General features: G+C 50.8%; 7 protein-coding genes across 7 annotated transcripts; 3 read left to right on the top strand and 4 right to left on the bottom strand.

The window, feature by feature from the left end:
* Positions 1–748: 748 nt before the first annotated feature.
* Positions 749–5,125, bottom strand: Pmar_PMAR000824 (hypothetical protein; the record flags this gene model as incomplete). Its single annotated transcript, XM_002778939.1, has 18 exons — positions 4,911–5,125; positions 4,772–4,865; positions 4,592–4,731; positions 4,066–4,175; positions 3,895–3,976; positions 3,647–3,814; positions 3,524–3,599; positions 3,371–3,477; positions 2,837–3,005; positions 2,679–2,793; positions 2,392–2,634; positions 2,260–2,345; positions 1,796–1,877; positions 1,658–1,754; positions 1,353–1,610; positions 1,194–1,307; positions 1,065–1,149; positions 749–1,017 (listed from the first exon to the last, which is right to left on the bottom strand). Exons 1-18 carry the CDS (start codon positions 5,118–5,120, stop codon positions 749–751), a joined length of 2,505 nt encoding a protein of 834 aa, XP_002778985.1. The 5' UTR covers positions 5,121–5,125.
* Positions 5,126–5,560: 435 nt separating this feature from the next.
* Pmar_PMAR000823 (hypothetical protein) lies at positions 5,561–6,990 on the top strand (the record flags this gene model as incomplete). The annotated part of the gene is made up of 2 exons (XM_002778938.1): positions 5,561–5,861; positions 5,912–6,990. 2 exons carry the CDS (start codon positions 5,561–5,563, stop codon positions 6,988–6,990), a joined length of 1,380 nt encoding a protein of 459 aa, XP_002778984.1.
* A 15-nt stretch (positions 6,991–7,005) lies between these two features.
* Pmar_PMAR000822 (hypothetical protein) lies at positions 7,006–7,776 on the top strand (the record flags this gene model as incomplete). Its single annotated transcript, XM_002778937.1, has 3 exons — positions 7,006–7,051; positions 7,306–7,382; positions 7,612–7,776. The coding sequence occupies 3 exons, from the start codon at positions 7,006–7,008 to the stop codon at positions 7,774–7,776; spliced, it is 288 nt and encodes a 95-aa protein (XP_002778983.1).
* Positions 7,777–7,866: 90 nt separating this feature from the next.
* On the top strand, positions 7,867–8,778 carry Pmar_PMAR000821 (conserved hypothetical protein; the record flags this gene model as incomplete). Its single annotated transcript, XM_002778936.1, has 2 exons — positions 7,867–8,630; positions 8,674–8,778. Coding segments are annotated over 2 exons (869 nt in total), but the record flags the coding sequence as incomplete, so codon positions are not given.
* Positions 8,779–9,628: 850 nt separating this feature from the next.
* Positions 9,629–9,907, bottom strand: Pmar_PMAR000820 (hypothetical protein; the record flags this gene model as incomplete). Its single annotated transcript, XM_002778935.1, has 2 exons — positions 9,629–9,790; positions 9,887–9,907. The coding sequence occupies 2 exons, from the start codon at positions 9,905–9,907 to the stop codon at positions 9,629–9,631; spliced, it is 183 nt and encodes a 60-aa protein (XP_002778981.1).
* Positions 9,908–12,093: 2,186 nt separating this feature from the next.
* Pmar_PMAR000819 (eukaryotic translation initiation factor 4b/4h, putative) lies at positions 12,094–14,429 on the bottom strand (the record flags this gene model as incomplete). Its single annotated transcript, XM_002778934.1, has 14 exons — positions 12,094–12,367; positions 12,579–12,675; positions 12,722–12,780; positions 12,827–12,917; positions 12,968–13,078; positions 13,123–13,191; positions 13,237–13,362; positions 13,416–13,489; positions 13,540–13,651; positions 13,705–13,761; positions 13,811–13,936; positions 13,995–14,123; positions 14,177–14,289; positions 14,343–14,429. The coding sequence occupies 11 exons, from the start codon at positions 14,427–14,429 to the stop codon at positions 12,848–12,850; spliced, it is 1,074 nt and encodes a 357-aa protein (XP_002778980.1). The 3' UTR covers positions 12,094–12,367; positions 12,579–12,675; positions 12,722–12,780; positions 12,827–12,847.
* A 15-nt stretch (positions 14,430–14,444) lies between these two features.
* Positions 14,445–15,330, bottom strand: Pmar_PMAR000818 (hypothetical protein; the record flags this gene model as incomplete). Its single annotated transcript, XM_002778933.1, has 6 exons — positions 14,445–14,556; positions 14,680–14,710; positions 14,761–14,833; positions 14,924–15,023; positions 15,067–15,183; positions 15,227–15,330. The coding sequence occupies 6 exons, from the start codon at positions 15,328–15,330 to the stop codon at positions 14,445–14,447; spliced, it is 537 nt and encodes a 178-aa protein (XP_002778979.1).
* Positions 15,331–15,625: the final 295 nt, after the last annotated feature.

The raw sequence follows: 15,625 nt of genomic DNA, 5'->3' as shown, positions 1-15,625 counted from the left end.
CAGTAGCGAGCTGCCACAGGTCCGAGGCTGGGGTGGACTGTATCAGAGGAGGAAGAGGAATGTCCACAGTTGGACAGAGCTGGCCGAGGGCAACAATACTCGTGGTCGTAGATAAGGACACTGAAACTGAGCAATGAGTTGAAGAGAAGAAGAGAACGCCGCCACTTACTTGTATCCTCCTGAACACGAGGTAAGATATCTCTCCCAATATGAGGAGGAAGCACGAGGCCAGCGTGGGCCATGCCCCACAATGCTCAGCCCGGACAATGCTCACAACATCAGTGAGGTCTCGACTCGGCGTGCTCGGGCCCGACACGAAGGTCAGCTGGCAGACTCTGTAGGTGATCCCTGCATAAAGAGGTTATCTCTCTCGCGGCATCCATGTGGCCTCGACGGGAGAATGCCCACAGCAACGCTGCCAGGTCGCCGGCGCCTACAGAAGACCGGTACACTCGATAGCAATCAGCTGTTACCAGTACTAATGTCCGTACTGTGAGCTCGCCTGTGCACAAGGTCTTGCACGCACCTCCATAACGTATCGAAGAGCCTATTAAAATGTTTGTGGCGTCACACCACAGCGTTGCGACTCACGAGTCAACGTCGGCGTTCTCCTCATAGGCCAGGGCGCACGCCGTCATCGAGAGGCTGAAAAGATCTGCCTTAGGATTTTGATGGGAAACGGACGCCTCTATACTGGACGGGGGAAGCCAAGACGGAAGCTGACATCTAAGGTAGGCGAGCGGGATCATCAACGACAGATAAGCACCTGTCTCCTGTTAATGCGCCCTATCCCCCAGAGGAAGTTGGCGAGAGCCTGAGGGTCGAAGTCCTTCAGCTCGACGCCCATAAGGGGATGCCAGTCCTCCGAGCACTCGTCGAGTAGGGAGGTGAGGCAGCAGCGGCCACATGCCCACATAACGCCAGCTATAGCGTGGGGGCTGAGGCCCTTCCACCCTCGAACGCCGCATTCAGTCACCAACATTGACAACACATCCCGATAAGGCGGCGGGGCGTCGCCTAAGCCCGCAGAGACCTATACAATTACGAGGAAGGAAGCGACTCACAGTCCCCATGGGAGGAGGTGTTCCATGCCTTGGCCATCGCGTGGACCAAAAGAGCCACGTCCGTCGTCGTCATTTGAGTGTAGTCCTGGAGGAGACCAGTCCTGGCCGTCCCTGTAGACCCCACCTCACCAGTCTTCCTCCCCGTATGAGCACAACGACTATGGTAACAGCCTCATCAGCAGCTGTGGGGATCCTCGACAACGGCCACATAAGGGGCACCAAAGACCGCCAGCCGTTTGCGGTCTAAAGGTAGGCAGAAGCCTCTAGCTAGCTTCCGATTCGAATAACCTCTTGCGATCCTAGGTGACGAAGGCCCTGCTGGATCAACCAGGGGGGTATCTCCTCCACTCTCTTCAACTTCACCAGTGCCCGGAGGAACTGGCAGACGCCTTGGCTTGTGATACCCTCCTCAGGAGGAGGAGGCTCCCGGAGTTGGTCCACAAGGGCAGAGACCGCCCCCGACCGGCACCCTAGATGGTCCCCTGACCCAGCGAATGCCTCCAGCATACGTGCCGACGATCTGTGCGTGAAGTCCCGACTATACGCCTGCCAGACACGATCACTAGCCGCTGGTCGGTGGTGTATCATCAGACCTCCGTGAGATTGATGACTACCCGCCAGAAGGAAGGAGAGCCAAGCCCCATCTTGCTCACCGACCAGGCCAAGACGCTAAGGTCATCCGGGGTGAACCTTGGTGCAGAAATAAACAATCCACAACGGCTGTCCCCTACGTGTCCGTGATAGCAGCAGTGGCTGCGTGGATGACCCGGGCCGTCTCCTCCTGGGGAGGCCGTGTCGCTCTGCCGGTCTTTGCTATTTTATAAACTTGATACACCAGAGGGTGGAGGCCCTTCCTTGCATGGTTTGCTCGCAGCATTCAGCACCACTGTAGTGTATCGCATTCGATCCTTCTACCATTACTGGCACTGTGAACCAAACTCAAAGCTGGCGAGATAACAATGTCGTCTTAACGAATGTACATTACTGGGAAGGCTGAATACTCACAGAAGTTCCTAGAGAAACTCCAGCCAAGGATTTGCATACTAGCTTCACGGAGCACCAGGGAGATGATGATGACGATGAACGAAGAGTTACAGGTAGGAAGGATACAAAAGGCTCTCGAAACAAAACTCAATAGTCCAGAAACAGGCAGGGCCCGATCAGTGGGCCGGCAGTGCTTGGCAGGAACACTTACTCTTCTGTTGTTGGATCTCAGACACGCTATCATCGACCATTTTACTCGAGACGTGTCTGTAGTACGCCGACCGGGTGTTCTCACGCCTGAACAACATCAGCATTCGGGTATCCTAGGTTCACCCAAGCCTACCGTAAAACGTCTCCTTGTTTCATCCACTGGTTCGAGGCCGGCCCTATTTGTGCGTCATAGAGCGGCGCTGCATGGAGGATGCCAATTTGGGGCTCCGTGCCAGCCACCAGGATGACGAAGCCGTCAGACACTTCAGGCGAATCCAATACCCAGAAGGGGCCTCGAGACGTGAACAATACCGATTTGAATTCGGGCCCGCTGGACACCGGAGGCTTCCCCTCACTGCCCCCCACAACGTAGGACCTGACCCTCCGTTGCAGCACAATACAATAACGCGAGTATAGTACCGAAGCACGGCCTGCCACCGTTGATAGTCATAGGTGACACTCACCAACTTGGTCGTGGGGCTCGAACCTTTGCCCTTCTGGGCCGACTCCTCTCGAAAGTCCATAGCGTAGTAACCTACCAGGAACATCTCACACAAGTACCGTCGTCCCCGCAGTACTAGCCGGATGGACAGGCACCGAGTCGATGCACTGCCCGGTGATGGTATCCACTGTAGTAACGCAATCAACAGAGGCTGCAGAGTCTTCCTCCTCTTCATCATCATCTGCAGCTGGCCTCCATACATACACTGCTCTGTTGGAGAACCGATCAGGCAGTAGCGCTCGAATCTACCAGACTTCCATGGAGGAGTGCACGAGGCGAGAGCTGCTCTAACCTACGCCCATTCTAACGCTTAACAATGTCAACAGCGCATATCTTGAGAGTTTCTAACGGCAATTACATGCAGCCCGCAAGGTAACCGAACGCGTTATCCATGACCCCCGATGACCATACCCCTCTACTGTAGGGTAGAGCATAAGCTCACACATCCTATTGGTACAGTCCGATATACCCGTCAACTCGAGAGATCGACAGAACGCACAATGAATACAACCAGCACAGCTGCGATAACTATTTCCGTTGTAAGGATTTCAATCGGCATTAAATACAGTTCTACTACTACTACTACTAGTACTACTACTACTACTATTACCTCTACTCCTTCCTCACTACCAAGGCAAACAGCTGTGTCGTTCTTGGCGACATCAAATGCAGCAATACCACCGTCGGGGGATGCAGCCAAGTGGAAGCAGCTACTACCTACAACCGTGCATATGAAGTCGCCCTCCAAAAGCGATACCCCCACCTTTCTGATGCTTGTCCTTCAATAAAGCCATCATGCAGGAGCGTTTATCCCCACTAGGGCATAAGTCCGATACGCCCTAAAAAGGAAGCAGGTCCATTGACCCTCGTAGGTAGCTGATGGGACCTTATTCGCAGCGTATAGGTTCTTGTCGATACTCTGTAACATCGCTACATCATCGCTAGCGGCCTGTTCGACAGACTCATTGTCATCGCTAGTGTACGACGTGGATCGCCAAGGACCGTCCAAAACACTAGCAACCAACCGCTGAGAGTCCAGCTCGCGGATATACGACTGAGAAAGCCAGACGGTATTAGTGGTCAGTAAGATCACGCGCCACGAAATTCAACCCAGCGGATATCCCTGGATGGTACGTTGGATCTGGGGGGCAGTAGCTTGGTCACATCCAGCTCATGGTTCTGGCCCAATCGAAGGTTCGATGCCACTGTGGCCAATCTGACAAAGAAGCCATATTCCTTACCGGATACCACATCGTCATCAAATCGCCATGTCCTTGATCAAAGCAGTTCACGGTGCCCTCGTACCGTGGATCTATATAGACAGCTCTCAGCTCTGTTGAATTTCTATCATTGAAGCTGGCCTTCTCCCAAGGTGCCATCAGATGCAATACATTACTCCGACGGTTAGCCATGGCCTGTTGAAAGGACAAGAGGTCCTCAGCGAGTGTGCCCAGGAGGACTCAAAGCCGAGCGGTGTCCCCCAAAAGTTAACGACCGGGCAACCATGGCGCATCACCTCTCAGCCGGTGTGACTAGAGCCATCCATCCCCTAGAGTGACTAAGTCCAATAACGAAACCGAATGTTTCAGAATCTTACAGCGTGCGGGAGCACATGCTATAGTATGGGAAAGATACCATTTATTCGATCAAGAAATCGCTAACATATGGCATATCTGCCCCACGAGAGAGCGAAAGTGTTTTCCACAATTTGTCGGAATTTGAGTTACTTGCTCAGGAAATTGATCGTACTGTATAGCGTTCCGCTGAGATTTATTGTACTAAGGCATATCTTTGGGACATATGGCATAGCCGCCCCACCAATTGCTACTACCTGTGCCAGCTTATCCTGCTGTACTCTGAACATTACCATGCATGCAAAGAGGAACATGGCCCATATACAGAGGCGGAGCGATGCTGCTGCCCTATTGGGCTCTTGTTCGAAGTCCCATTGGCCACCCGTTGGTGACATGTCTGTACACACAGTATGATAGAGATAATACGGGTATATTACCAAACTGATTCATTGACCCTGCTCCTCCTATGATTACGAACCTAGCTGGACCATCTCCACTCTCGGCCGAGGTGGGACTTGTGTCAGATCGACTCTGAAATGACCCCTGACAGGACACAGAAAGACGGGGGATTCTCACCTGGATACCAGGGACAGTGAGATCAGCCTGCCCCACAGCCGGTATGTTGACCATGGCTCTCGTTGGTGCAGTGGTGGTGGTAGTAGTAGTGGATGGTCCCATAGCCTCCATCTCCACACTGGACCCTGTGCTGGCATCGCTATTGCGACGGTTTTCGATGGGGGAATAATCGTGACGACCTGGATGTCTCATTCTGTATGATACAACCATACGCTAACGACAGTGCGATATGAGCGTGGTTCATAATTGATGTTCCCTGCCATAACATTCATGATTGCTGTAACGAAACATTGAAGCTCTGACGTGACCGCGCGCCACAAAAATATGAAAACGAGAAGGTCGTGAGTTCGATTCCCGCAAGGCAGATTTTCTCTCTTTCGATATTCACCACAGCCCCACCACTTAACGATGATCTATCGTTTGCTTCTCGATTAGGCCGTGTAGAAAGCTATCAATAGTCGACGACCATAACAAGGGCTGTGCCTATAGACAGAAGAGTTGACTAGACCCGGCGCGAGTTGGTGGCCTATACCAGCGTCACGGTGTGACGCAGATGACACATGATAGCAAACTCCTTGTGGATGCCCTTACGTGAGACCTAAGCCCATCCATGCAGGGTTTTGTCACAGATTTGCTTCTTATCATCGCTAATGTCATTGCCACTTTCTCAATTACAGAATCATCAGCAGCAGACTAACCAGCTAGTCGGCGAAAACGCATTTGGCCAGTTTGATGCCTCCAACAGCATAGGAATGAATCAGCAGGTTATGTCGACCGGAACTATGGGGATGGGCCAGCGTCTAGCTGGGACTCCCGGTGGTGGGGTTCCTCATCGAGAGCTCTATCGTAAGACTCGCATGTGCAAGTACTTTCTCCAGGGGTATTGTGTCCATGGGGACCAATGCGACCATGCTCACGATGTTAGTGAGCTGAGGCACCTGCCAGACATGCGTAAGCTAGTTGCTGTTAAGTCTCGTCTGCATCTGTCTTCCTGTACTCAGGCTCGGGGGGATACGCCCATGGTGGTAACGGTAGGCAAATGCTGGATACGGCACCGACGTCGCCTGGCTCTACCGAATCTCACCCTAATGGGACTGGCGATGCGGGCTCTTCTCACGAGCGCGAGGTTTTCAGAAAGACGCGAATGTGCAAGTACTTCCAGCAGGGGTATTGTGTCCATGGTTCGGACTGTAATTACGCCCACGACTGGAGTGAGATAAGGCATATTCCCGGTCTCCATACGGGCAAAGCTAATGAGTACTCTGATGTCGACTTTAAGGAGGCTCAATTTATGAATGCTGCTGGTGGTGGCCAGAAGGTTCAGTACACTGGCGACTCTGCTGCTGCTACTAACGCTGCTGTCTTGGCGGCTCTGAGTAACACTGCTGCTGCTTTGAACCAGAATCCGAGTCTCTTGGTAACTGCGCCCGACTCGTCCCCCAGCCTGCTGACATCCCAGAAGGCTATGAGCAATACTATGACGGCAGATGACTTCCTCGAGCAAGCCCAGCTATTGGATCAGATCGCTAAGGCATTAGAACAGCTCAATGGCAGTGCTGATAGCAGTGCTTTCACAGCGGGAGACGAAGTTAGGCTTAGACTTCGGTCCTATACTGGCGGTCAGGATATGATTGCTGCGCTGGTCGATGAGCCTCCGGACAACTTCCCAAGCATCACGGATTCGTTCCCAACGATTCCAGCCCCTAGTCTGGACGCGGACGCTCCTGCATTCGTGCCACAGCAACCACAGTCGGCGCTTACGTCACCATCAGCATCATCAACGAATATGAATAGCCACTACACGAAATCATCTGCTGGTACTTTGTTGGTACCTCCGAGCAACGAGCCGGCATCTGAGAGTCGTCAGTCTCGCCCTCGTGGGCTGAGTGGTTGGAAGCCCTTGGAGTCTATCGATAACAGCGAGTCGAGGTCTCGGACTTTGAGCCAAATTGCTACAATTTTAGAAGCAAGAAGAAGACTGCCTAGTTTCAGCCCTCCGCCGTCCCCCCCTGCGACAACACCGTCTTCGTCTGAGTTTGGTGCTGCTGTTGGGTCGCCAACACATCTAAACGACATCTAACGATCGTATTCCCAAATGGCCGGTGCTGTCAATACCAATGCTCCTGTTGATAATAGTACTGGTAAATGAACTTAACTAGATTTACGTTTTCAGCTCTACTTGAGGGGTCTTGGTAGCATTCTTGCTTGTAGTAGCGCGGGCCACATTTACCACTACTGTCGATGTTTGTTATATCAGTGATGGAACGCTGCTTTTTCTAGTATAAGCGACGTCGTCGGAGGTAGAATACGGTAGTGATAGAAGTCGTTACATAGTTGCTGCTTTATCGCCCTTCCCCTTGTAAACTGTTACTACCATTATTAATGAAAGTTGCAGTATTTGTTCGTAACGGCAACAATGCTAGCCGCACCACTTCTACTGCGGCTGCCACTGCTTGTGGTGATGTTGTTCAAGTAGTTTATTGTTTCCGGTGGTACTGTAAAATATATATGGCGGATTTCATTATTCCCTGGTTTCTGGGCACCTCCAGTCAGCACTGCGTTGTAAGTTTCCGGAACATAGGATGACAATTTCATGTCTAGCCGTGAAGTTATGATAGCTTTTTGTTAGCGTCATTCGCTTCGTGGGCTCATCATCATTACTCGTGTCGATCGGCAAAGTTATTATCATGAGTATATGCAGGGTTTCAAGGCATTGCCCTTTGGTATGGCATTATGGCGAGTACCAGCTTGGGCTGTTGCGACACTGATGCTACTGACTGGTAGTATGAATACTCTTTCTAAGAAGGCTATGTTCGAGACGTGTGCACCAAGCATCACCAGGCACACCGGAGGTAAGAGCTCCTGATATGCATTATATGATTGCTGTAGAATAAGGAGGCTTGTGTATTTCTCAACGGCTGTTCATAGCCCTTTAAGAAAGCGGTTACCATGTTAGGTAGCTGCCCGTCGGGTGAGGAGCCCTTCAACAAGCCGTGGACCCAGAACTTAGCGATGTTCCTCGGGGAGTCGATGCTGCTGCTAGTTGTATTGTATAGGCAGAGACAGCACCAGTATGGGAATAACTCTGATGGCAGCCCAAGACCATCGAGGAATACCCCACCGTACTTGTTCGCTCCACCTGCGGCTCTTGATCTACTTGGTACTGGTTTATCAGGAATTGGAATGAACTTTATAACTGCCTCAGTGTGGCAAATGATGCGGGGCAGTATTGTCGTTTTCACTGCTATTCTATCAGCTCTGTTACTTGGGCGTACGATGCACCGTTCGAAGATATTCGCTGTATGCTGTACAGTAGTAGGGCTCACCCTAGTGGGAATCAGCTCGGTATTGGACACTAGGTCTTCTGCTAGCACCAGTACTGGGGGAACAGCCTCCCTCGTAGGAATCGGCTTCACCGTCCTTGGTCAGCTCTGTGGCGCTATGCAGATGATAGCAGAGGAACGGTTGCTGAAGTCACGCCGTTGTCCGTCATCCCTTGTTGTTGGGATGGAGGGGCTATGGGGCATAGGGTCAATGCTGGTAGTGCTCGGCATCATGTCGTGGTTACCAGGAGGAGATAATGGCTCTTTTGAAAATGCTAAGGATTCACTCTATAAGCTTGAGAGCTCTTCAGCTATCTTAACTCTGATGGTCACTTATTTTTTATCAATATCTGTGTTCAACCTGAGCGGTATGACAGTTGCAAGACGATTGTCCTCAGTAGGACAGCTGCTCGCCGCAAGTTCCTTACTGAGCCTTTCAGATTCATAGGACTATGCTGGATTCCCTACGTACGATGCTTGTGTGGCTCGCTCAGTTATCGTTCTATTACATAGGCGGGAGCTCGCGATACGGTAAAGCCCCGACTGTATCCAACTCTCTTGTCAGCTCTGTAAACAGGTACCTCCTGGGCAGCCCACAGTTGGCTTCAGCTCGCTGGCTTTATGATTTGCGTATTCGGTACCCTTCTCTACAATGACATACTTACTTTGCCGTTCATGAGTGCTGAGCCTGTTGATGAGACTTCTAGAGCGCTGATGCCGACAGAGGAAGAAATGGACATGTCGGTAGCACAGGATGCATCTTCAACGTTAATTGATAGAGAAATGAACAATTATTGACATCATGTCTCGGTGTGGAGTGACGAGTTGGGAAGTGGGCTACATTTCTGATTTACTCGATTCGAACTGATCGAACATCGCTAGTGGTGAAGAACCTCCGGATGGCTGTCGTTGGATACAGGACAGGAACGAACGAATAGATCATCATACATGGTATACCAAGTGGCGAATCGTAGTAAGAGTAATATACTTGTAATCTCCAAGACTCCTCGACAAGAGGAGCTGGTATTATCCCCCATAAGACTGAGCATAAGCAAACACTTGTTACTACAGAAAAAGGCTACATGTTGACAATCGAGCATCTACCTCAGAACATAATTACATTGTCACTCTTGCTGCTCAGTAGAGCGCTGTTTACGGGCATCATTGCGAGCATCCATCCAAGAGATGTAGGTATTCCAAAACACTCCACAGGCGGCAAGGTAGGGAACTCGGGCTGTAGAGGGAATACTGAAGGAGATAGGCGTTTTGGTGGTGCTTTACACCTTGAACTACATGACACCAATAGTGTCGACTCAGCCCAATTCCGTGAGTACCAAAATGACGGAACCACACGACCGTAGAACAGCGGACCGAAAGAGGAAAACGAAGATCCACTTACAATTTGAATCCAAACATGTTCGCGACTGGCCAGAAACCACAACCTGCTACGAAAGCCTGTGGAGCCTTGTGGGCAATGTTATCTGTGATGCTGGGGGCACCATCGAGGAAACCGAGGTACGCGAATAGAGCGACAACATAGACGGGAAAGACAACAACCTGAATGGAAAATGACAACAAGAAGTCAGTAACAGGAAGCAATACGGAGGCTCGTAAGTGCTCTGATGCCACGAGCATTGGATGGATGATTCTCACCTGTGCAACTGCGGTTTTCATGAGGACGGTTCGTAAGTTCACGGCAGGACCGAAAATTTTGTCCAAGTGGCGGAAGCAGACGAAAAAATAAGGGCCGTGTAGTGTACAACCAACAAGGGCAAATCTCGCAGATCTGCTCGTAGAGTAGGCCTGTCGTAATAGGGAAATCAGAGTCCTATATAAAATGCTGTTGTTACCTCATTTCCCATGAACGATTGGGCTACAGCATCACCCATCATCATCACCGTACCACTCTGTAGGCCTGCCTTGACCATCAGGCGGAGAAACGAAGGAGCGGTCGGCGTAGCCATCTCTATCTTCAGCAATAGACCAGCCCCCTCAGTGAGAGTGACCAACACTATCCACAGACGAGACCTTCGGAAACAGTAGAAGTCCTATTCTTAAGACTAGTGCTCTTCCCAACCCTAACAGCTAGTGAATCAATAGCATAACCATGGGAAGGCAAGCGGTCATAATACCTACTCCAATCCAGGAGGAACAACCACGTTATTTCATCAACAGAGCTAGCCTTATTTAGCTGCTATGTTTACTTGTCACTTAGTGATAACGGTGATAGCGTCGGATTTACGTGAGATCTACATAGCTTTTACAGGCGGGTAGCAAATTTCCTGCATTACGCTCGATCCCATAAGAGCATTGGATCTTCGACCACGACAAGGGTGCTGCTCTATCGTGCCGTCGGAGAGCTGTGATTGTTATGCAGACAGTCGACAGGCTAACGAGGGTCATCCTTATAGTTGTAATCTTCCCTCAGGTTAAAGAATAAGAAGTTTATGCCCCACCATAAGCCGTCCATAGTGCCCACTGTCTTATAGACTGACTCTTGTCGTGGCACCACCCGTATCGGCCGAAGAGTCAGAGCTCAACTGGTTGGAAATTTCCCCGTACCCTACAGTTGAGCAACAGCAGCTGTTGTACTATTCCATTATGGTTTACAAGCTCAGTAGGGTTACCCAGGTGGTTACTTCCAGATACTTTATCGGACTTCTCGATACGAAAGTATCAATGCATAAACTCAGTGTGTATGGGCGTATACGATTATCATCGATGCCCGAGCGTGTACACTATCGAGACAAGACCCCAGTCGTGACTTGGCAACTCAACCAAACTGATCAGACAGAAACGAGCCTCAGATGGTCATAGTATTGTCAACGTAATAAGTATAACGATGGTGTATGGGAATATATACAACTTGGTGTGTCGGTCAATCACACTGTAGCTCAGGGGCCATCTTGGGGCCCCACTTAATTTCAACGCTTCGTCTTTCCCGTTCAACGTCATCCTCATACGTCAATCGCTCCACTATTGGTATCGGCGGAGGCGACTCATACGCATCCACCCGTTTGCCGCTGCTGACGTACTGCTCATAAGATCTCTTCTTCTCAGAACTCCTCCGTGAATGTTGCGACACGCTCTGTACTGCCTCCAGATAAGCCCGCCAGCACCCTCTCCGTTTGAAGTGCCTCTTGAGGCTTATTCCACGACCAGGTATCACCTCTTGTCCAGGAATAGAAGACCAGTGCCCTTCCCGAAGATTCTCATCATCCATTATGCCTAGTGTCTTCTCATAGGGTATAGCCAGGACAGAGCGACTACCAATAGTCCATATACCGACATGATGCCCCGGTGGGAGGTACACTGGAGGCGACACTATGCACATTTGGACCGCCGAAACAGTCGGGTCGAAGTTCACGAGCTGAGACGCTTGACGGCTACTTAGGTAACACGTTTCTGATTCAAAAATACCTGACCGAAATGCTTCCATATGAACACCCTTCCTCTAGGTTACTACCTTCTGCTGGCTTGACGGTGAATGTGCCCACTCGGACGTCCCTTCCGCGGTGTTTTGAGGGATCCACCTGTATCGCTATCCGTGTCACCATAGCGTTGTTCACCGCTATAGTATCTCCCAGAATTTGCAATTGACCACTAGAAACTCCTACCATAACAAGGCATGCTCTACATCCTACTCTCCGACTATTACAGTACCCACACTAGGGGCAGTGCCCACTAAGCTGTCCCAGAAGCCTCTTTGCTTGCCGGACCAGGAGCTTCCAGCGGGGGACCGGGGAAACGTCCCTGGCCCGATGAAATGATCCTGCGAGTAATTCATGCACTTCTTCCAATACTGACATCACGTTTTCCCCAAAAGGAATTCAACTCAACAACGTAACGACGGGTATAGGGGTAATAGAGAAGGCTATGGTGACAGCTGCTGAGCTAACAATGACTACAACTAACGCGGCAAGAGTAGCAACTTTAGACGTACAGTCTACAATGATCATTACTCAATGATAATGTTGATGAGTATCCAACCTCATCATCATCTCGAGGACCGGACGAAACAACAACAGTACAAATTGCATCGATAAGAAGGAAACCGTGAAGAGAACACGTTTACTCCTACTGCTGAGTACGAGCAGGAACTGATAGACCGAGTAGCAACCTCATATACCATACCTGATGACGATGCACGAGCTTCCAACGCAAGGAGATGAGAATCTACGACTAGTAAAAAGTGCTGCCTGAAAGTGTGAGCGATTTTGGAAAGTTCTTCCTCGTAAACGACTGAGGGCTTCAAAATCATTTACACTTTCACGAAACACTCTCTACTCTATCCAGTCCAGTCCTACTGAGGTGGACAGCTTGATGATAGCATGCGACTACCTACCTCAACTATAGACGTCACTAGACGGTCATGACCAGGGATAACTAGAGTGGTGCCACATACCGCAGTGCTTACTAGAAGGGGATGGAGTACAGGTCGCCTAAGAGGACATCGCTGGGCCACATTAGAACAGTGGATTCACATACCTTGGTACATACAATCATACTGCCAACCTCACTGAGAGGTCGTTCTAGTGAATTGAGCCCTACACCAATAGCTTCCTCAACGATTAACGAGAGATGACCTGCTACCTCCTCCTCCTTCGTGTAACTCTACTCAGATTCCGACTCGGACTCAGAGTCGCTCAAGCCAGCAAATGCATTGGCAAGAGCACCCTTTACTCTGAAGAAGGGAAGCATACACTGCAGCAGAGGTATGTAAACACAGCCTACTTTTTCGGGCCGGTGTCAACAGTGCGAACTACAGCTTCCCGGGGAGCAGCAACCTCCGGGCTCTTCTTCGCTGGACCCACATCCTTGCCCTTCCCTCGCCAATTGCCAGACCTACAGACAAGTCCTCCTATACTAGCGATGAGCGACTACCCTACTTGGTCTCGCCCGAAGCATAACGGCTGCCCTTGCCCCCCTTAGTGCCCTTGCCGCCTCTATGAGGTGACCTACGACACAGCTCCTACCGTCACAGTATAGCCCCTCTTACTTACGTAGAAGAGGCTTCCGATGGAGTTGCCCTCGTGCTCGCCCCACTCCGATGCTTACGATCCTCCTCATCGGTCGTACTAGTCTTGATGCCCAGTCGCCTCTCGCGTTCAGCTCTCCGACGCTGATATCTGATCAGGAACGCACATAGCAACCAGCACCGCATACATCATAGTCGTCGCACTCAGCCTCGTCCCTAGGCTTGGCATCGCCGAAAATGCTCGTTCGCTGACGGCCAGCAGCGTCCTCGTGGATTTCCTGACAACGTCACTCAGCGAGTTCTCTTTTTCTCTCACACCATGGACTACCTCAATGGGCTTGCTCCTGGGCAACAACTGCAGTTTCTTCCTTTCGTGATGCTCAGCCTCCTCAGCAGCAGAAGGGCGCTCGAAACCCTCACGGTTGTGGGTTTCCCGATATCTAAGACGAGTACCCAAACTTTAACAACATCTCGCAACGATAAGTGCACTCACCTATCTCGACCACCTCTACGGAGCTCACGGTCATCACGACGAGGGCCACGCGGCTCACTGAGAGACGACCAAGCTGTTCCGAATTTCTCGTAAGGACACTCACTACCGAGAACGTCTGCGCGGCTCTCTGCGGTGCTCCTCAGCAGAAACCTTGATAGTGCGGCCACCAAAATTCGAACCGTTCATCCCGAGAGCCGCCTCATAGTCCTCCACCGTCGCGAAATCGAGGTAACTGAGCCATCAATGCTAGTCATCTCCCCCGCCCCTCCCCCCCCCGTATAAGCTACTACCCAAACCCCTTCGATTTTTTCGTCTCCCTGTCCATGATGATGCGGACACCAACAGGAGTGATGTTCCTGTCTAGGAAGAAGAACCCGAGCTCGTCCTCCGAGGCACTATAGGGCAATCCACCAACGTAACTATAAGGAGAAAACTCCGCTTAGTTAGCCCCTTCCTAGTCGCCACCACTTACACAGAGAAGGTCTGCGGTGTCCCCATACCGGTAGGAAGATGCTCCTCAGAAACGCCGTCTTGATGAGCATCTGCCGAACCCTCCAACGAGAAATGCTCATCACCAGGGATTTCCTAAACCACGAATGAGACATGCCGATATGTACATGCCCAAACTGATTGATTACGGGAGCAGCCGCAGGAGACCAATCTGGAGAAAGGTCGGCCGATTCGTCGGCCCAGTTTGTTGCCGACTTCATCACTGGAGACGCCATGGGTAAGGGGAGTAACTACATATTGATAGTATTATTCCTTGGGAACGCCAAGGCGATACCCATGCACTCTCCACAGAGTGCAGGCCCCCCGAGCTGCTTGTGAGCAACCAAACAATGGTGGTGGTGGCTGTATCCAACAATCACATGTAACAACATGATTCAAAACACACAAGTCATTTGGAATATATAACGACCAAAAAGGCCGACGTCACAGACGTCCTTTCTAGAGGTTGACCAGCTGAGTCATCACGAGCCAGGCCTGGCCGCCTCCCGAGCAGATACTAAAATGGAAAACCGGATGATCACGATGAGGATCTATAGTAGTTCTGACTTCTCTCCGTCTTAAGCTCACGTATTTCCTGAGCTCTTCTTGCCTTCATAATCTCACTTTTTCTTCGGGCCATCTGAACCATACACACACACTGGGAGCTACTTTGGTTGATACGCGGACGAATACGAGTAAATGTATAAAAAAATCGACGGAGAAAGCGAACTTGATAAATTTCCATTTGCTGCTTCCTGTACGCCATGCGTTCCCTAAGCTGTTCCGCTCGGTCCATCTCCCTTTCCACAACGTAGAGCTTTTGACGGTACCTGAATTCTCTCCACTAGCCTGCCACGGGTGGGTGGACCTTACTCGACCATTGATATGAGGCTACCATCGTCAGCCATCAGGCCCATGTTGTGGAAGTGGGCACGAGTAGCAGGGGACGCCCAGAAATCGTCGAGGTTGCGGTCCCTTAGGGCGTCGTACCTAGTAATGATTGACCCTCAAGGAGCCTTCCCAATGGACGTACACAGGAATAGGTGCTGAGTTGCCCGATACGTGGAATCCCGCTGCCCTAGCTCGCAACGCCGTGTTAGGGGTAGAAGGCCGTAGGGTCTTCTCCCAAGCAGACATTGAGCCTATAAGGCGAACACTGCTCCTTGAAGCGTTCCTCAAAAAGGAGGAATTCCTTACACTACTTCCTTAAGGTGCGCCTTGAGGGGCGGTTCGAAGGTTACACCGAAACTCAGAACACATTCCAGAATGCAAAACACCAAAATCGCGTTCAGAGAACAGCCCAATTCTCGATTCTAAGAATATTTTCTGGAGTGGATTCCGGCGGAATTCTCTGAACATCCCGACGAAGTTTTTGTTGACATGTCATCACTCGGGGAGAGAGGCATCTTGCAATCTTGCTCACTTGCAATTT

The sequence above is a fragment of the Perkinsus marinus genome, assembly GCF_000006405.1.
Source record: "Perkinsus marinus ATCC 50983 genomic scaffold scf_1104296948084, whole genome shotgun sequence".
Classification (NCBI taxonomy): Eukaryota; Perkinsozoa; order Perkinsida; family Perkinsidae; genus Perkinsus; species Perkinsus marinus.
The sequence above is the reverse complement of the archived record's forward strand: the minus strand, read 5'-3'. Positions and strand labels throughout refer to the sequence as shown.